Genomic DNA, 21,309 nt, shown 5'->3' with positions numbered 1-21,309 from the left:
CATGAATGTTGTACTTACTTTGAAGTATACACTGAACTGGTTACACAGCCTTCTTTCTTGGCTACAGCTCTAATGACAACAAATCCAGCTTGGGCAAGGTAAATTCCTTCCTTCTTATTGTAATGCTTTGAAAAGAAACGAAAATTACACGTTAGGCTCACACATTATCAAAAAAAGGACATTACTGATCAAATTTCTACAATATTAAACCTCCAAGTCCCTTGCAATGGATCTTACCGTGTACTGAAGAAAGTATTCCAGAAAATTCGACGAAGTCCCTGATGGACTTTGGCCGATATTTCAAGTCCACTTCTCCAAAATTAAAATTATGTTCCACCACCTCTCACAATACTTTTTAACTCGACAGTTTACAATACTAAGTCGCCAATAATTCTAAGCAAAAACTATAAGCAAACTGAGACGTAGTGTAGCCCTTACCATAAGTTGTGAATTGTACTCAGCCGGGTACGATCCATCCTTAGTGTAATATATATCTGCTTCCTCTGTTTCACACTCCAGGAACACTTGATAACCACTTTCAACCTTTAAAAAATAATAGCATACCTGTCAGAACTGATCAGTTCGTCACCAGCTTAATACAAGTGTTTCAATCTTTCCTGGAAACGACGGAGAAGATTTCAACTGCACTTACATCTCCTCCATTTTTTTCTACAGCAGGAATCCCAGGTTGTGCAACGTGCACCGCTAAATGCATGAAACAAAAAGTAGGATTAATAAAAGTAAGCTGGGGTTGCTCAATAACACCACTGATATTATAGCTTACTATATATATGTCATTCCAGCATATCTTTGGTATCTTGGTGACAAAGAGTAAATGATGTACACATGGACTAGCTTTATACACAAACTGATCTCACCCTTTTCCAGGACCTCCACTTTACACAAATACCCATCTGTTCCTTCTGATGATATGAAATATGTTCCAGATACGTCAAATGTGTGAAAGAATGTGCTGCAAGTTGTCTTGTGACCACTGTTAAAGGCAGACAGACCAACGACACGAGAGAGCGGCTGCTTAAAAAAAATTATAAAAAGAAATATATCAAGTAATATAAAATGTAAATGTCAGTCAAATAACATAATTATCGGTGTAATATATTAAGTCCATAAGTCCATGTTCAGAGCAAAACACCTTGACCGGTTTTAAACTAAAGATGCACGGTGTGGTCAGATAATAGAAAGTAACACTTTGTGATCTTGTACTGTCCAGTGTTCTATGCTTGTTATACAGGAAGGTGACAGGTAGTTTTCCTTCCACCAATGATTTCTACTATTTCACTTGAATTTAAAGTGAAATACTGTGGCTGTGACTTTTAAGATGAATGTAAAAATAATACAAAACAATAAATAAAAACTCAAATAGCAGGGAGGACAGGGTAAACCGCCAGTAAACGTCTGATATTGAAATCATGTCTCAACTGATTGAAAACATTTGACAATCTTCCTTAATCTATCATAGACGCCTGTGGGCAACTCTGTTGACGGTGCAACTAGTCGTCAAAGGATTCATACTCCTTCTGGGATTTCCAAACTCAGAGGTGATCTTCAGAAAACTTAAGAAATGTGAATGTCTCTAAAAATGAGAGCTTTACTGGGGAGATTGGGGGAGGGCATCACAGTCTCTTATTATATGTCATGGTATACCTCTTTAGCCTGGGGTGGTCTTACATGAAGAATGTTATGTTCTTCATCTCCTTGGTTCTCCCATGTCCAAAGAATACAGTGAGACTTGAGAATAAGAAAATAAATAATTGATTAAAAAATACAAAGTATTTTGAATAAGTGAAGAACTCAAAATAACTATATATATCTTATTAACCAAGCGCGAGGGCCGTACTAGGAGAATATCGGCCCAAGGTCTTGACAGTACGGACCGAGCGCAGCGAGGTCAGTACAAAAAAGACCGAGCGCCGATATTCTTCTGGTACGGTCCCGAGCAAGCTTGGTTAATAAGAGATTTATTATACGACTGAAGTTCAAAGGAATAAAGGCTGATAGTTTCGAAAGAAACTGTTTGGGGCTGCGTCGGTGGGGGTAACGAAATAAGTTGGATATATCAACAAAGTTGAAATGGTAAATTGGCCACCGTAACGATTACAAAAGCTGATGTTTCGAGCGTTAGCCCTTCGTCGGAGCGAATAGAGGAATCGTGGGTTGTGTGTGCTTTTAAAGGCAGAAAATGGAGCTACGTTATTGGTGGGAACATGGCAACGAGAAAAACAAGAATAAATTAGTAGAATGAAAAGCGTTTGTTGATCCCTGTGGGATTTAGACTGCCGGTTTGAAAGATGAGCTTTTGTTCAAGATTTTTACAGCTTTCCGTGCTACCTAAGTGTAAGGAAAGACCGCAGACTGCCATATGTTGCTTAGAATGATTAGGTAAATTAAAATGCCTAGCGCCTGGTTTCGATGTGTCCTTGTCATTCCTTTCCACGTCTCGAAGGTGTTCTCGGAATCGGTCACCTAGTCTTCTGCCTGTTTCGCCGATGTATATCTTTTTTCTTTGAAGTTCAAAGGGACACAAGTGCGGTATCATTCGGGACCATTCGGGACAGTGCCCGGTCCAACACTGAGAGAATATTGACCGGCAATAGAGCATTTTGATTGGTTGATTTTAGTTATTGGCCCTCTGACTTCCCGAGTCGTGTAATAAATGCAGTTTACATAACTAAATACTAAAGTCTAGCAGACGTTCTTGTTTATTTCCAATTGAAATGAAGAGTGACCTGTTGGTACCTTTTCTATTGTTAGAACAGATGGTTTGAACCCCTCAGCTGCAGAAACTCCTACCCTACACGAGTAGGGGACTGGCTCTACTAGCACAGAGTGGATGAAAGATTCATTTCTTTGACTGTGAACCTAACAAGACAAAATGAAGGCATTGAAAAAGACATTTAAATGCATACACATAAAAACCATGGAACAGGAAACAACATCACTGTGCTGAAATTCTGAGATACAGTACAATAATTATTCAAACTAAGCACTGGATATCATAACCACACAGATATATCAGTGACCATATCTATGTTATCTGAAGTCAATTGAAAAATTGTTACTTAAAGTACAATAGTCGCACCTGGTAAGCTTGATTTGATTCACAAAAGGGAGTACAAAAATAATATCATCTTCATTCTCCTCACCTCACTTTCACTGTCGTGACATCCTGAACATAAGAAGAGGTACATTCCAGCTTTGCCAAAAAGGTGTGAATGGCACCTAAATTAAACCACAAAACAATTATTATAAATTAAAACTTTTAAATCCCATGCAGTGTGTATGTAAATAAGCTGAAACTGAAATCTCTATGTGATCATAGCAGTCTTTTATCAATAACACTGAATTAAGTGGTATGAAGTCAATAAAAACAAAACATTTGAGACCTATGGGAAGTTATTTTACCATAACCAGACTGAGTACAAATGTAATCATTACTCAGTGGTTATTATTGTCTCTTTTTACATTTTTCAACATTGGTTTGTTGTGTTTTTACTTTTACTATTACGTTTTGTTTTTATTTTTACTACTAGTTTTATTTTTTGCTTTCGTTTTTGTTGTTGTTGTTGTTTTTTTTTCAACCTGCTATTTACCTTTTAAAGTGGACTTTGTGTGATGGTTTCACAGATCCTCGAACTTCACCTGCCAAGGACATTTCTTGCACATTGCAGCATGTCCCATCTGACCATACCCAAGTCACACAGTCATTCACTGATACTACCAATGGATCTGGCTGAATTCCCTCAGCTGTAACAACAGCTATGTGTACCTGAGATGGTATTTTTACAGCTCCAAAAAGTGAGTGTGGAAAATCTAACTAACTGATCAAATGTCAAGGAAACATTGAAAGGAATAAAACTGAGAACAAGGATTGTTACCTTAGATGATGGAGTCACCACAACAGCCCCAAGCATTTCAGGATTGCCACTGCTTTATGCCAAGAAAACAAACATGAAAAAATTTTAGGATGAGCATGAAATGACAACAGATGGTTGAATGTTAAAATCTGTTAATTAGAAGACATGGGCACATGTCCCACAAAATGTTAGCACAAAGAATGTGCACCTGTGAACAAATGCAGCAGCAATCTCTGACTTTCACTGCATCAGTGTGCAATGTACCATAATTTACAACCAATTACCCACATTACATGTACAAGGAAATGATAATTTAAGGAAATGTCTCTATAAGTTCACAAAATTAAAACAAATTGTTTGTACCAGGGTGAGATAATTCAGCATACACAGTGTACATACCTTGCAAAATAAAATATACCAAGGTCCTGAAATAGATGTGTAAAGGCAGTTGCTGATTTAGTGGCCTTTCCACTATCAAATCCATTGGTCATTGATATCCATTGGTGTGACACCTAATATGAAAACAACAAAAGCTGCTTAGCATTATCTCAGCTAACATGGATGTTACTCTGGATTCTTCGTGAAATACTACACTTTCACAGTAAGTATTACAACCAAGATATATTTGTCTGTGATATATAAAGCAAGCTTATATAAAGCAGTACTAGCTAAGGTGTGTGACCAGTTTTGACAGATAATCAAAGAAGCCCTGAGCACCTGAACTATTTGAAATAATTATAAAAATTTATAATAATAATTTATTAATTTTACTTAATATATAGTGCCCTTTAACATTATAGGAGGATCAAAGGCACTTTACAATCCAGGAGAATTAATATTAACAGTAAATAATTACAATAAAGATACTATTTACAATAAATAATTACAATAGATGAATGAATGAATAAAAAGTAAAGAAATAAATACAAGATACCGATAAGAATGTAGTGCAAATCTAAAACGCTAGCTTAAAAAGATAGGTCTTCAGAGATTTCAATAGCTGTAGCGAATCTGAATTGTGAGTGTTCCACAGCGCAGGCACAGAGGCATGAAACCAGCGGGCACCTAAAGTTGTCCGCATAACCCCTTTTGAGCGTTCTAAAATTATAGTATTATTATTGCATAATGAATATCTAGATGATGATCTAATACAGATCACCTGTTACTTAAATAACTAGGAGCCATGCCATGAATTGCCTTAAAAGTAATCATCAAGATCTTGAATTGAATATGATAATTTACTGGCAGCCAATGAAGGTTGAATAGTACAGGATTAATATGATCAAATTTCATTGTATCCGTTATAAGCCTGGCTGCCATATTCTGTATGCGTTGTAACTTCGATAGCTGGTACTTGGGTAACCCACATAATATGCTATTGCAATAATCCAGCCTTGAAGTTATGTAAGCATGGACTAATGATTGTTTGCATTCCTTGGATAGGTATTTCGATCTATGCCTAATGTTATGAATGTAATAGAAGGAGGCCTTGCATATCTGATTAATATGGCTGTTCATCCCGGGAGATTCGTCTAACATAACGCCAAGGTTCCTAATGCTGGGAGAATGATCAATCTTCTGGTTGCCAACTTCTATGCTAGAAGAACGAAGTTTGCTTAACTGCTGACGAGTTCCGATAGCAAGAAACTCAGTCTTCATCTTGTCCAATAGCAGCCGCTCATCAATCATTCACTTTCAAATGTCCTTAATGCATACTTCCAAAGCGTGATGTGCGACATCCTAGGCATCATCATCGCCCAGCCTGAAACTGAGGTAGAGTTGGGTGTCATTGGCGTAGCAGTGGGCTTGAGGAAGGTGACATTCAGTGATCTTAAAGAGGGAAGAGGTGTAAATAACGAACAACAGTGGACACAGGCAGGAACCCTAGGGAACACCGCAGTCCAGAGAAAATTCCCTTGACATCGATCCATCGATTGCAACTGGTTGACTCCGACCAGACAGGTACAAACAGAACCAATCATGCGCTTTATCCTGCAAGCCAACAGCCTTGGTAAGCAGAAGGATCAACAGAGACACATGTTGCGAGTTCATTTTCAGAAGAACGTCGTTCATAACTTTGAGCAAGGCCGTCTCTGTGCTATGGTGTACACGATAAGACGACACCAGCTCTGGATAGATGTTATTGGTGAGCATCTGACAATGCGTCTGTATGAACACAGTCTCTTCTGTAAGTTTGGAAATATATTGTAAATTACCGACTGGTCTGAAATTCTGAAAAATCGATTCCAGTCTGACCGAGCTTCTTCAACAGGGGATGGACCGAGGCACATTTCCACTGGTCAGTAAATAAACCATTCTGCCATGAAAGATTAATGATCTTGGTTATAACAGGGAGAAGAGTGTCAATACAGGCAACAAGAAGGGGAGTTGGCATACGATCAAGCGCTCGTGATTTCTTGGGCGTGGCCTCAATCAATTTCCGTACTTGATGTTCAGTGAGCAGAGTGAAACTGATCATTGGCTCAATCAAAGATACTTCAGGCTAGGGGTCAGTGTTACGAGGTGACAAATCAACTGACATTTCATCGAGCTCAACCTGAATAGTGACAGTCTTCTGGGCAAAAAATTCACCGAACCTATTGGCAAGAGCAGCTTTATCCTTAAAAGGTGGAAATTAAGTTTCACGACCGCCACCAAGCAACCACTTTGTTACCGAGAATAATCTCTTCTGATCACCACAGTTCTCATCGACGAGTTCTCTGTAAGCAAGAGACACTGGCCTATTATAACCAGAGGTGACAGTCGGCCACATTGTAATCAGCAATGGAATTCCAAATCATGCTCCTGGTCCATTGTTTGATGTGCTTGTTGTTGGAGTTGAACAACAAAAACACTGTGATCTATCAATAGGAATGTCCGTGAGTGTACGAAACACTGGCCTAATATAATCAGAGATGAGTGACAGTCGGCCGCATTGAAATTAACGATGGAATTCCAAACCTTACTCCCGGTCCATTGTTTGATGTGCTTGTTGTTCGAGTTGAACAACAAGAACACTTGGATCTATCAATAGGAATGTCCGTGAGTGTACGAAACACTGGCCTAATATAACCAGAGATGAGTGACAGTCAGCCACATTGAAATTAATGATGGAATTCCAAACCTTGCTCCTGGTCCATTGTTTGATGTGCTTGTTGTTCGAATCAACCTTGAAGTATGCAAATTTCCGCCATGAACCAGATTTTGACCGCCAGAGCAGATATCCATTAATCATTTGTAGGACCTGGTTTACTAGAAATATCCATCCAGACTGCAATATCAAGTGGGGGATCGTGTCCACCAATAACTAAACAGGTAAGAACCGTCGCTTTCAACCATCGAGCTAAGGAAAATTTGGTGCAGCAAAAACCAACTGATCCAGCATGCACACCAATGTGAACTGAAGATGGCAGGATATTTGTGAAAAATACACCAAAACCAAAGCAACCAGCTCCAAATTTGTCTGTGATATAGAAAGCAAGCTTATATAAAGCAAGCTGCACAGTTAACTAGCTAAGGTGACGTGTGGCCAGTTCTGACAGATAATTCAAAAAAGCCCTGAGCAACTGAATTTGCTTAATGACTGATAAAATGCTGGGAATTAATGGACCTTTTGTATCATTTCATAGCTAAGGGGTCCACTTCCATGAATAATTATGTTTTTATTTTGCAATGATTTTTTTTTAATCTTTTCTTTTTACAAGCACTTACACACTTTTATAAAAGGTTTATTAAAGTTTAATAAAAAGTGTCCATGTGACAAAGATTATTAAGGGGTTCTTCCGTATGGGAAGATTGTTTTGTTTAGATAGTAAACATGGTCCTCAGGCTATTAGAAGTCCATTGTCTTGATATTTATTGTCACCATTTCAGTTCTTTAATTATAAAACTTAATTTCTACCAATTGAAAGTAAAGTATGTGCAGATTTGGGGCAACAGATTGGCTGGAAGTGCAGAAAGCGAGAGGCTGCTCGTTCAAATCCTGCAATATATAACATTTACAGGACGGTGTTTTTTTTTTAGTTTTCTCATTAATTGATATAATTAAATATATGTATAAAAAAAAATTAAGGAAAGACAGCATTAATGCCTTTCCAATAATTGTGTTTAAAAAAGTTATCCGGAGTATATTTTAATCACTCAAGAATTTGTCCAGCACATTCAATTTGATTGATTTCAAACTAAAAATATGATTGCCTTTGTTGAGCCCCATTAGTTATCACTATCGTCAGATAGGATTGCGAAGGAAAAACGATGAATAATTATCTTCCCAGCTTACAACTAAATTGAGGAGGAAGAACTCTGAAGTCTTTCCCTAAGAATTGCTGCTAACAAACTGTGACTTTACGTGTCCTTACTTCCATTGAACAGCATTGAATTGGTTTAGCAGTGAGAACTTCAAGCTAAATATCATACATTGTTGACTGTGTAGAAACGAACCACTTACAAGAAACAATGCCAATCAAATAAATCACTTTGTGGATAAACCTTTTCAACTTGAGTGCATGTGACTGCCAATGCTTTATATATATGGTCAATGGATTTAGAAAGAGTTAAGGAATCAAAGGAATGTGTGAATGTTCCATGACGACCCAGAACTATATCTGAGATAAATGACTGCGTCTTCATCCAAGTAAAAGAGAGCACACAATTAAGGAGTGTGCACATGATCTGGACCTGAAACTAATCACTGATTAACAAACATAGTTAATACCTGTTTGATGTTATGGGGTCTTTTGGTACCACCCCACTGCCACCACACCCAGTCTCCAGGATGCACATTCAGAATCTTTGGTGTAAAGTAACCATCACAAACTTTGACTGAATGATGCTAAACAACAAGAGATGAAATCGAATTGTTTGTTTCAAGGCTTATCAGGTAAAAATTACATTACTTATTACATACAATTCATCAACAATAAATAATTTTGACCATCTGTTTGAACTAATTAAAACTACCTAAAGATTCATTTGGGAGGGTGCAATTAATAGATTGTGCCATTTGTTGCATGGAACGGAGTGCAAGGGAGTCATTGTACAAAGAGAGCAATTGCAGACTCCCAAGTGAATCACTAGATAATCCGAATTGGGTGGTAACAAGGATGCACACATGTAAGCTGACTGCATCTATTTACTGGTTCAAATTCTGCAATTATTTTTCAGTAATTAACATGTGATCAAAAATAAAGTTCTTTCAGCAAGAGTTCCTGTTTATAATTTATGTTTTGCATTAATACAGAAAAAATGACATTAAATTATGTCATTTTTGAATTTGATTCCCATGCAACTTTGATAACTCCATATATAACCATACCAAAGTTCTGAAGGAAGAGTTCTACAGGAAAATTATTATCTTTCTTCCCCACCAGTGACATAATAGTGGGCTGAAATAACTGCTGACATCGCTTTTCTGAGCCGCTGTACTACAAGGTCAAAATACAACATAAAATTTCTTTTCCAGGCGAAGTTTGACCCAAAGACAGACCAAAATGTTTGAACATTGATATTTGAGCTCTTAGCTGCAATTTAAAAAAGATTCAATCATAGGCTTCAGTTCCCCTTTAAAGTTTTGTTTTCTTTCTTTGTTACTATGTACAGCCAATCATGCCCTCTCTTCTTTCTAGTAAATGTACCTTTGAAGTTGTCTGCACCACCACTGAACAGCAAGTAGATAGAAAAGATTGGTTATCCTTGGGCACCAAGTGATAACTAAACTCTCCTATGGAATCAAACCTGTGAGTAACCAGTCCCAGCAGTCTCAAAAACTCCACCTGATCACTCAATTTCTCACAATCACATCCTAAAAATAGATAAATAAATAAAACAAAAGAGACTGAGGGCACAGTTTAAAGCAAGCAAAATGAACTGCGATAACATTTCTTATCTTCTTAAGTACCAGGTAAGACTTTAAACAATAATATTCCAAAACAAAGTACTATATAGAAAGCCATTGTGGTTTAATCACAATACATCTTACTGTATATTGTGATTCAACATGAGTCCTTGATATTCAGAACTTCAGAGGTTTTGTTTCATACAATAGCTAGGACCAATAGATCAACACATATGTCACTAAATAAATGCACCACTCACTACTTTCTTTTTGTACATGTGTATGTGGTGGTGCCCATCTCAAAAGCATTTGCCTCTGTGTTCTTCTTTCTCTCTTGTAATGTATCAAATAGGTACTTAGGTCTTACATTTTTCCTCTTTTCAATAATTAATGATTCTCTAATCTTATCATTACAGACTGAGATATTGCAAACTAAAGAATCTAAAATATTCTATCTCTGAATTACTACTCAAAGCTAATGCCATTCAGCCATGCATAATAAATTGAATGAAAAAGACAGCCCCTACCTGAGCAAAGAGATTTCCTTCTGGTTAAAGGAGTGCAGCAGTTCAACTAAGTTTAGAAACAAGACCAGAGTAGTAACTTGAAGTTAATTCACCCATCATATTACCCATAAGTTATGTAAAATCATAAATGCCAACTCTCCCAGATTATCCTGGAGTCTCCCGGTTACAGAGCCAACCTCCCCCTCTCCTGTGCGGGTGACCAAAACTCCCAAATAAAAGGAAGTTTGGATCAGTTGCCCACAAAAAACTAAGATTTTAGCTCCATGTGTTCCAAAATTCTGAAATCATCTAGCTTCTTATACTTGTATTATGGTTTCTGTCATCATTTTCTTGCGTGATGCATGTTGTTTGTTGCAAACAAAGAGAGTTTCTTCTTTGTTACTGCTATATAAGCAAGAGTCTGATTGGATGAGTATTCAGCCATTATTATTGAAGTCCCTGACAATGGGGGTGGGGGGGAGGGGTTGGGGCAGGAGGTTCAAATCAAAAAAGAAATTTCCAAGAGAGGGGCTTGTATTGGCAAATTCAGTCGGGGGGGGGGGGGGGGTTGCTGGTCCAAACGAAATCTCCAGATTTGAGATCTCCAGAGGTTGGCATAGCTGAAAATGAATATATCAAGTGAAAAGACATGAGATAAAGACTTGTTTGGCATTCTTTTCTTCATGTAGTAGTGACAAGCCAGTGTTGACTGAAATACATGCACAAAATGATTAACAATAGGAAAACCAACAAATCACTGCCCACACATTATATAAGGCCTTCTTTCTGGGTATATAATTGTGAACGAAGAACTACTAATTTACATAAGCTTTACAGTCATGACTAAGAGCTATTCTTATAACCTGGCAAGTCACTAATAATTTTTTTCCTTTGTTACAATCACGTACCTCTTTCAAAATGAATGATAAATGCTGATAGTTGTCCTTCCAAGTCCACCAGACCCTTTCTTTCTCATTTATTGTCAAAAGGGCTGTTGAAATAATCATTTGAAATAATTGTTCACTCTTTCCCTTGATGGATGATTGATGGATGTTGAAGCAATTCTCCTTAATGATACACAATACTTAAACATTTCTTTAGTTATCAATGACAATTGTATTTTGAATCAACTAACACTATAACTCCTATTAATTATTTCTTTTAATTTATCAATAGAAACCACACAAGTACATGTTGATCACTCATGGACTGATTTGGTGGCTCGGGTAATTAGCTGTTGAATACTATTCCACCATGAGTAATAAACTGAAGAGAAACAAAATGGCTTCCTGTTTAATAAAGGGGGGAGGAGGGGGAGGGGAGGGGAGGAGGGGGAGGGGAGGGGGAGGGGTTTGAGGGTGTTGTACTAACTAAAGAGCTTCTGAAGTGACAGTAAGCTACAAAGAGTTCAACCCTAAGTCTTAAAATTGCTGTAGTACAATCCTATATTTTAAGTTTAATTAGAGATGGCTACATGACATTGTATACAAGTCATGTTACAACTGTCATGAATGCTTTTACCAGGTTTAAAGTGTCCATCAACAATGTCAACAACATGTTCCTCTGGTTTTGGTTGCACAACAGCAAATCCTCTAAACTGTGACAGATCAGCCATGTTGTAAACATAGTGATAAAGACCAGGCTCAGCAAATTGATAGGAAACAAGTTCAGCAATTCTACAATAAAGAATAATTATAATCAAAGCATGAAAATCATTGACAGAAAATGTTCACTTAAGATAATGTAAATAAAATCTCATTGTACATTAGGGTTCAAATGGAGATTAAAAAAAATGTGTAAAGATCAAAATGATACTTAAGACAACAGCCTTACTGTTACCAAAAAATGTGTAAAGATCAAAATGATACTTAAGACAACAGCCTTACTGTTACCAAAAAATGTGTAAAGATTAAAATGATACTTAAGACAACAGCCTTGCTGTTACCAAAAAATGTGTAAAGATCAAAATGATACTTAAGACAACAGCCTTACTGTTACCAAAAAATGTGTAAAGATCAAAATGATACTTAAGACAACACCCTTACTGTTACCAAAAAATGTGTAAAGATCAAAATGATACTTAAGACAACAGCCTTACTGTTACCAAAAAATGTGTAAAGATCAAAATGATACTTAAGACAACACCCTTACTGTTACCAAAAAATGTGTAAAGATCAAAATGATACTTAAGACAACACCCTTACTGTTACCAAAAAATGTGTAAAGATCAAAATGATACTTAAGACAACGCCCTTACTGTTACCAAAAAATGTGTAAAGATTAAAATGATACTTAAGACAACACCCTTACTGTTACCAAAAAATGTGTAAAGATCAACATGATACTTAAGACAACGCCCTTACTGTTACCAATTACGCAAATGAGCCTACTAGCTCCCAATCTATCCCTGCTGGCCAGTTTATACTCAGGGAATGAAGGGACTAACAGGGCTGCTAATTCCTTCTGAATTGAATTTTATGAGACATTATAAATCCATGCTTACAGTGTCCCCTCTAATTTCTGAGGTTAATAATAATTAATTTTGCTACTGCACATAACACTGCATACTTCTTGGTGAAAAGAGGTATTGTAAGAGTTTGAACAAAAAAAAAAAATGGCCAGGACTGGGAAACAAGCTCTGATCCAAAATTCATTGTACTGGTATAGACCAAGGGGCTACAATACTTGAATGTGTGCACAACTGTGTAACAATATTAAATTAATTACCCACTGACAGTTTGTTCAATCACAATTATCAAACACAAATATTGCTACAAAGACTGAGGGTGTACCTGGTTGAGCCAGCACACAGTTTGGATGAAACCAATGGACTTGCTATGGTATCTTTATAAATACAAGCATTTAAAATCTTTCTCCCAACAGTCTAAAATTGAAAATAACAGTGTTGCAAAGAAATCTCATTAGTTACATAATTATACAAAAAATTATTTAAGACTTTTAAATTCAAAGAGTAGAAATTCAAAATTAAAAGTAATGTCTAAAGAACAGACAATGTGAATTCATCAAAAAATTCATGTTACAATTGGGAAAAAAATTTCTCATACAAAGATTTTGAAAAACTCTTTCAGATAGTGTACTTAAAAAAAAAAATTAATGTTTTACTCTCACCCTGTTAGTTGGACAGTGAAGCCAAATTCTATCATGGACTCTGGCTGATATCATGCTTGGATTTAGACCCTCGTCAGATGGATGAATTGAGAACTCCCTGAAAACAACAGCAACAAATTATAGACCAATTGGCATTTAATAAGGTTTGCTTTTGACCTTAATTACTTTGGCATCATGTAAAACCTTTGGGCTGAAATAATTCATTTCACAGTTGTGTGTTTATACTTTTCAAGATTTTCAACAGTCTAGAAACAAGCCTCAAATTGACCTAATGTTAAAATTAGCTTTCAACAAGAGACCAGTTGGCCTGTATAAACAATTTCATAAAAAGCAGTGAAGTCTACATGCAGAAATGTACATACATAGTTACATACAATACATATTTTATTTGATAAGGTAGGTTAATTAATGGCAGCATTTATGTTGATGTGGACCAGTGCTCTAACAATAATAAATATCATATAAATACATGCAAAAGTAAGCTGAAAAAGTATTTTAGAGAAAAAGTATTTTTATAACTAAAAAACTAAAATAAATATCATTGTTAAAAGTAAATCACTGACGTTGTTGTTTGTTGCTGTTGGGTTAGAGCCAAATGAAATTACTTCCACAGAGGTAAGATTTAAATGAGGTACAGCTTAGAATAGGTTTTAGCTGACTTGGTAAATAGTTCCAGACTACATACTAGCACAGTGGGTAAAGGAGTGGTGAAGAACGTTAGAGTTAGAATGAACAAGTTCAAATCTTAGGTTTTCCCTTAGGTTGTACTTAGTTCTGTGTTTAGAAAACAAATTTGTAATTCTGTCTGGCGTCAAATTGTTCATAGCCTGATATGCTATGCAAGCAAGTCTTTTTTTGGACATATAGAGTTGAGAGTTCCGTTTGGTCTTGCAGAGATCGAACTTCATGTTAAGGGATAGATGGACTTAAAGTGGATATCCATCTGGCAGCAGGTATGTGGGAGTATTCGAGCTCGGAAAATAAGCTTCATGATCCCCAAAGAGAAAAACAATGGGTGCAGGCACTAGGTAAGGTGGCTTTGAAGTAGATTGATTCCAAAGTGGGTCAGTCAAAGGACTTCATCCGGAGTGTTTGAGTTTGGTAATATTAGTATTGAAGTAAGAAACAGTTAGTTTAATATGAGGAGACCAGTTAAGTTGTTGTCCTTTAACCACCAAGCAAGATCAGCTGCATACACATTTGTGGGGCTTGTCAGCTAAAGTGATAGGTTTGACTGGGCCGATAAAAGGAGACTTGGACATAAACATAATTTCCGTCTTAGTGGGATGGATAAACATAAAGTTAGATATATCGATTTAGCCCAGTTGTGTAGTTGATTAAGAAGCTTTTGAATTTGGATGGAGATAGTATCAATCAAGTCACCAATAAAGTAAGCTGCAAACTTTTGAAGGTTAGAATCTAAGTAAAGAGAAAGATCATTTGTGAAAATAAATAAAGCCTAGGCCCTAAGAGGGAACATTGGGGTACACCGGAGGTAGTCTTCATTTTGTCTGATGTAGATCCATTGACAGAAACAAATTGTTGTCAGTTGGAGAGGTAATCCATGACCCAGTCAAGAGCATCATTACAAAAGCCAAAGGCCTGGATTTTCAGGGGTAAAATTCAATGAGAAATGCAGTCAAATGATTTCTGGAAAACTACAAATATTATTCTAATAGCTTCCTTCTGGTCAAGGGCAATTTGCCATTTCTCAGTCATGCTAAGTAAATAGGAGTTCACATGATTTTCCTTCCAGAAAACCCACTGTGAATCGCTAAGTAGATTGTGGTGGTCTAAGAAGGAATCAAGCTGAAAACAGGTGAGACTTTCCAGTAGCTGGAGTGGTATACTAAGCAAGGAGATTGGGCAGTAGTTGCCACAATCATGTGTGTTTCCCTTCTTGTGGATACAGTTAACTTGGGCTGTTTACCAATGGTTAGGAAATTTACAGTCAGCAAAGCTCTTTGCTGCAATCTTGAGAAAGCTATCAAAGAAGACATCACCTAGCAACTGGAGCTCTTTTCCACTGATATTATCACGGCCATTAGCTAATTACCCACTTTGATATGCAGCTTAAAACAGTGGGATATAATATCAGTGGGATATAATATCTCAGTTAACAGCAAAAGATATAAGGGAAGGAGTAATTCTATAATAGATAGCAGATATGGTACTGGAATGACCTTGCACTTGGGTGCCATAGGTATTAGCCAAAGTTGAGCTTATACTGGTAAAATAGGAATCAAGTTCATTAGCCTTTGACAAATCGTCAGTTAAGAGTCAGATGATGAGTCAGTAATGCTGATTTGAAATGTAAGCCCCTCCAAGGCTTGGCCACTAAACACATAAGAAGTATAAAATGGACTTCTGCCTTCTCCAATATAAAAGAACAGAAATCAAGTGCTGTTGATCAGTTGTTACACTGGCCGTGATCAGGTGGTTAAACATCATGTCAATCAAAATACCTTTCTTTGTTTGCTCTTTTTTGTTTGCTAGATGAAGTACAATACTTTTAAAACATACGTTTAATGTCTGTAAATATTTACAAAGTTAACCTGTTTAATTGAGTAACTCTCACAACACAAGTCAGGTTTGCTGAGTCATCAAGCCAGTCTGTGTCTGTTTCATGCTTATCAAGGTAAAAGTAGTACAGGCCTGTGTCCTGAAATGTCATTTCATGGGTTGAATGAACATTTATCCTGAATAAGAGAACAAAAAAAAATTTGTTTGTAATTCACTACTAGTCATGCCACTTATAATGTTTGATAACCAGTATCACTGTAATGAAGTACAGTTAAAGAAATGCAAACACACTCAAGCTTTTCCAACAACTTGTCAACTTTACCTCTCTGATATAGATTTAAATAAGGTCTAAATAATTTGGAAAGTAAAATTATTTGTACCTCGATTTCTTAGGAACAAACCCAGCATGTTTAAAACAATATCTGAAAAAATAAAATTATGTCATAAGGACAGGGCAGTCAATGGCATGCAACAGTCGCAACCAGTATATTGTTACATTTGCTTCGATTCTCTAAAGTACAGTTTTATTTAGTCATTAATAAAACTTAACTTATCTCCCAGTCTGGTAAACAGAGTATTTATCTCTGATTCTTTCCCAAAAGGTGTCACGCTACATACAATAGTGAGAGCCGAATACCTGGGCATGTCAGTTAATGTACCTTTTTCTCAATCCAACAATTCCCGACTTCGTACCTTTAACTTCCCCCTTTGATGATAAATGGCAAAGCCTGCACTTGAAATGAGTGGCTTGAAATAAGGCAGCCAGATCGGGGCATGACACTAACTTTTCAACTTACTAGCCAAGTGGCTGGTAACATCTTAGATGTTAGGACAATTTCAGTTTGTTTACTAGCCAAACTAGCTAGTAGAAATCGAAAACCACAAGCCAAAACTGAATTTCTAAGCTAGTCTGTGGCCAGTTGGCTACCGTTAGTGTCGAGCCCTGCAGATCTAATCGCAGTCTCTTTAGCATGACACTATTATGAGCATTAACTCATCCTCCAAGATGGGATGCCAGTCCATCACAAGGTTACCCACCCCCCCCCCCCGAAAAAAAAGAAAAAAATTCACCAGTACTCTTTTACACTCCTGAGTGGAGAGAGACACTGAGGGAATACACACTGAACACAAGCAACCCACCACGACCCAAACCACCACGACCCAACCCACCACAACCTTAACCCACCACGACCCAACCCATTACGACCCAACCCACCACGACCCAACCCACTACGACCCAACCCACTAAGACCCAACCCCCCACGACCCAACCCACTACGACCTAACCCACTACGACCCAATCCACTACGACCCAACCCACTAAACATTACACCACAATGCCTCCCATTCCCAGGGACACAGACAATGACACGTATTCATTGTACATGTGTGAGATGAGAAAATCCTGCTATCGTCGTTCAGCTCAATTAGTTTGACAAACAGGGTGGGAATTATTAATAACAGTCTTAACTCGACATTACTTACTCCATCTCTTGAATAACACAAGACAAAGCTTCAGAATCTCCATATTTACAGCTCCAATGAACAGTTTCTCCTTCTTCAATGTCCACCAAGATCTGCTCAAATCCTTTGCCTGTTATCTAAAGGATAATGATTATTACTAACATTAGATGACATAATTTCTCTGTATTTTTTACAATTTAATTTCCATTCTTATCCCCTTTCACACAATGCTGAGAAATGTCATGTTTACATTTTTTTTGCTGCAATTTTTCACTCCTTTCAAAAATTTCATACAGTGTACCTCTTCAGAATAGGAAAATTATTAAATAAGATCAAATATTCTGCGCACCGTGACGATGTTCATTGGCTTCTCCACTACTTGTACCTTGAAAGGCAATACGAGACAGCTACGGTCCACTGACTCACTAAAATTGAAAGAAAAGACAAAGTTGAATGATCAGGGTGCATTTTAAAGTTTAATTAGTTGAGTTATGAATTGGCCAAGAAAATTATCTCGGCATTAAGAAATGGTAGAATGTTTTGACTCTATTTAAACTAAATTATGTTGTGCAATTCAACCTGACCATGTGTCTTAATGACTCATTTGCAGTCAAAGCAAAGAGAATATTAGAAGGAAAAACCTTGACTGATGAGTCTCACTTTATTCCCACGTACCTGATAAATAATATACCTGACTTATTCTGAATGGTTGTTGTATGTTTACTTTAATTTACAACACAAACCTAATGAAGGTGAATTGCCCTTTCCTCCTAAAGTACACCTTGAAAGATCCATCAGCTGTGAGATCACCACTGTTGTATCCACCAGGAACACAATTCAGTTCTGTACCACAAACCTTCAAGTTATAAAATCCAAATCATAGCTATTCAGCTGTTTTCATTTAAAAAAATACATCCAACTATCACTTATGGCAACATTTCGTTTAATGCATAGCAATAGGAAGCAGCTAGTTTATAGTTTATTACCTTCGCTGACCAGCAGGGACACCACAACAGCTTGCGCCAAGTGCTGCAGGTCCAGTAAACCCACCCATCCTACCCCAGGGGAGGACATCCATCAGACAGTAATCTCGTGCGTGGGAAATTAACATCTCCTAACCCCCAACCCTGCAGGAGATGGGACCTCCATTTATTTGTCCCTATCCGAGAAGACTAGAATATCTAACCATTTCTTGATGTTATAGAAATTAAGGTAGCAACTTTTTCTCAATTATTTTAAGACCTTGAGTGTTGGTCCGCCCGGGGCTCGAACCTTTGACCTCCCGCTCAACAGTCCAGGGCAATATCCACTGAGCTAACTGGGCAGCGGTGGTAAAAAATTATATTCTAGCTTGGACCTGGAATATAATTTCTTCAAGGCTATCGTAACTTTACCAGCCAGAAGTAGTATTCTTTTAAATTTATCTTATTCTAAATGGTGGGGGATTGAGGACTGCTATGCTGACCACCTAATGAAATAATTTGTTATCACTGGAAAAAGTTGATTATTAGCAGATGTTACTTTTTTATACAAAGCTCTCCACAGAATAATTGATATTGATGTTGGACCTCATGTAGATTTCTATTAGGATACTGATCACCATTCATTTAGACACAACAATAAGTTAACTCTAACGACATGCAAGAACGAATGTTCTAAAACATAGTTATTTTCATAGAGTTGTGGGAGCAAAGAAATCCCTTCCCCTTTCCATTTGTGAGGCAACAAGTGTAAATTCTTTTAAAGTCTTAGTTAAAAAGTTTTTCATGGAGTAGTTCATTCTCTTAATGTATTTATTGTTTAATATTTATATTTATTATTACCATATTTTAATTTCCATCATTATTTTCATTCTAGTACCATTGGTGATCTGCTTTAATATGGGGTCTATGACTTTTGCATTTCATCCCTTGGCTTCTGTTTTTTGTATGCCATAAATGGTAATAAATAAATAAAAGAAAGAAGAAAAAAGTCAATTCAGTTGTTGTCCCCTAAAATTTTTTAGTTGTTAAAAATTCAAAAATCATTGTCTTGACTTAGAGTGAAACATGCACTTCAAATTCAGCTATTAATTTTGTGCTCATAAAGTGACCCAATAATTCAAAATAGACTTTTGTGATCGGCAATCAGGTGTAATGGACACTAGTCCACCTTTGAGATGGCAAGAGGAAAAACTCATGCATTCTTAAGTCTTGTTCTTAAAGCTCACCAGTTTGACTCCAGGAAAAGAATAAATACACTTAAAACTGACAGCAGTCAAGTGTCCTAGCAACATGTATTAGGCTACAGAACTAACAAATAATTACAAAGTGGGTATATCACCCCTTGCAAAAACCTTCTTGTTCAATTGAAAATGGTTAGATTACCTGAACTATTCTGAAACCTTGGGAGGTGCTGTCATTCCATTCAAATGAAATGCTCTGGAAATAAATACAAAGACCAGTGAGCATGGTTCCAAAATAAAAGGGGCAATGAATAAAAAAGTGAAGCTGCCAGGTTTAGGAGGCTAGAGCTAATAATGCTGAAATGTACTAGTATGAAAGAAATCTTAAATTCTTCATATCTTCCTGAAAGAATCATGGTTAAATTATGAAACAAAAAACAACGAAAATAAACGTAACAATAGTGAGGCAAAGTTTCACATTATTATTCAAAAGGCCAATAAAATTTGAACCAAGGATAAAATTGAACTACAACATTATATACATTACACGGAATTAACGCTCAGCTTAACAATTTCTAACTAAATTAAGTTTTTGAATTCTGAAATAATTTGCACAACATTTTTCACTACATTTTTCACCACCACTGACCGACGCAACATAGTCTTTTCTGTGAAGTATCACGTTTATTCAATCCTTAATTTCGCAGATAAATTATAATGCGAGTGATGAACGAGAGATGTATATATTCAGCTGTTTACACTCTATACTCACCTGTCCTTGATACAGGACAAGTTCTGCTGGATTAAATCCCTCGTTCGACACACGAACTGGAACAACACTACCTTCTGTATAAGTAAAATCGAAATTGTATCTCTATAAGCGTGTGAGTTCAACAAGTTTTGCAAGACAGGGAGTTGAATAAAACAACAAGCCGAAGAAATTTTCACTTCATGTTCACTTTTCAGATGGTTTATATTTTTCACGCTACAGGACGCAACAAAATTACCCTGATTGTTGGATAAACTTAATTGTACCTGTAAAGGTAGCATTTTTCCCTTTCGATGTTGAAATAGTAGAGTTCTTTGAAGGCTTGGGAAAAACAACTCCCATCCTGAATGAAAGATTACGGCGCCATAACAGCTAATTACAGTTCTCTCAGACACACACAGCTCCCAGATCTGCTGGCCATTTCAAGTACAAGTTAGCAAACCAATCTGCCATACTGCCACGATGATCCGTCGATTTAAACATAACTTTAGGCGAGAGAAAAATCTCCGAGGATACCTCGATCTTCTACGCTGCCATTATTTATTTGTGTTTCGCTGGATGGACCGAATCTCGGAAACCGCCGTTAATAATTATCAGTGTTGACAAAGGCAAAATCTACATACACTTCGTTTCCATGCTGGATGTTAGGCTACCTGATGAGGGAGGGGTTAAATGAGGAAACGTTCCCTCCAGGGTAGAGCAAGGCCATTTGGCTTACCTAGCCAAACAATGTCTGAGATTAGCTTGTAATTTTATTTTCATGATAGATTGATAATGTATTTATTTCATCTACGAGGTAAGCTAGGCATTTTATGTTCTTTTGGACAGTTTTTTTTTTTTACTGTGGGGAAAATAAGGAGTGATATAAACCTATTTTACATGATAAATGTTAGGTAGTAAATAGGATTTTGTTTTCTTCTCCTACAAACGTATAGAGGGCCCATTTTAAACCTAACTGATGTGAAAATTACGAGGTGTGTTTTGAATGCAGTGATAAAAAAAAATCAAACTGGAAATTTATAGCCTATTTACAACAGAAAGCATTT

The 21,309-nt window shown here is 36.8% G+C and overlaps 1 protein-coding gene across 6 annotated transcripts in view; it reads right to left on the bottom strand.

Moving 5' to 3' along the window:
• Window positions 1–20,913, bottom strand: part of LOC111339590 (uncharacterized) — a 52,342-nt gene extending 31,429 nt beyond the window's left edge. For 3 of the 6 annotated variants that reach the window (XM_088761603.1, XM_088761607.1, XM_088761606.1), the window contains exons 1-25: window positions 20,530–20,913; window positions 20,267–20,340; window positions 19,697–19,750; window positions 18,074–18,186; window positions 17,680–17,755; window positions 17,352–17,467; window positions 16,247–16,288; window positions 15,899–16,042; window positions 13,344–13,440; window positions 13,007–13,098; window positions 11,736–11,890; window positions 11,123–11,205; window positions 10,236–10,281; window positions 9,509–9,675; window positions 8,590–8,706; window positions 4,275–4,387; window positions 3,897–3,948; window positions 3,612–3,787; window positions 3,165–3,240; window positions 2,758–2,880; window positions 1,666–1,749; window positions 879–1,035; window positions 653–705; window positions 439–543; window positions 19–125 (exon numbers count right to left, since the gene is read on the bottom strand). In XM_088761603.1, coding sequence (XP_088617729.1) covers window positions 19–125; window positions 439–543; window positions 653–705; window positions 879–1,035; window positions 1,666–1,749; window positions 2,758–2,880; window positions 3,165–3,240; window positions 3,612–3,787; window positions 3,897–3,948; window positions 4,275–4,387; window positions 8,590–8,706; window positions 9,509–9,675; window positions 10,236–10,281; window positions 11,123–11,205; window positions 11,736–11,890; window positions 13,007–13,098; window positions 13,344–13,440; window positions 15,899–16,042; window positions 16,247–16,288; window positions 17,352–17,467; window positions 17,680–17,755; window positions 18,074–18,186; window positions 19,697–19,750; window positions 20,267–20,340; window positions 20,530–20,605 — 2,498 coding nt within the window. In that variant the 5' untranslated portion in view covers window positions 20,606–20,913. The remainder of the gene's footprint in view (window positions 1–18; window positions 126–438; window positions 544–652; window positions 706–878; window positions 1,036–1,665; window positions 1,750–2,757; window positions 2,881–3,164; window positions 3,241–3,611; window positions 3,788–3,896; window positions 3,949–4,274; window positions 4,388–8,589; window positions 8,707–9,508; window positions 9,676–10,235; window positions 10,282–11,122; window positions 11,206–11,735; window positions 11,891–13,006; window positions 13,099–13,343; window positions 13,441–15,898; window positions 16,043–16,246; window positions 16,289–17,351; window positions 17,468–17,679; window positions 17,756–18,073; window positions 18,187–19,696; window positions 19,751–20,266; window positions 20,341–20,529) is intronic. The other 3 variants (XM_088761604.1, XM_088761608.1, XM_088761605.1) reach the window with 2 other exon arrangements.
• Between the last annotated feature and the right edge of the window lie 396 nt (window positions 20,914–21,309).

This window comes from Stylophora pistillata, chromosome 5 (genome assembly GCF_964205215.1).
Source record: "Stylophora pistillata chromosome 5, jaStyPist1.2, whole genome shotgun sequence".
NCBI lineage: Eukaryota > Metazoa > Cnidaria > Anthozoa > Scleractinia > Pocilloporidae > Stylophora > Stylophora pistillata.
The sequence above is the reverse complement of the archived record's forward strand: the minus strand, read 5'-3'. Positions and strand labels throughout refer to the sequence as shown.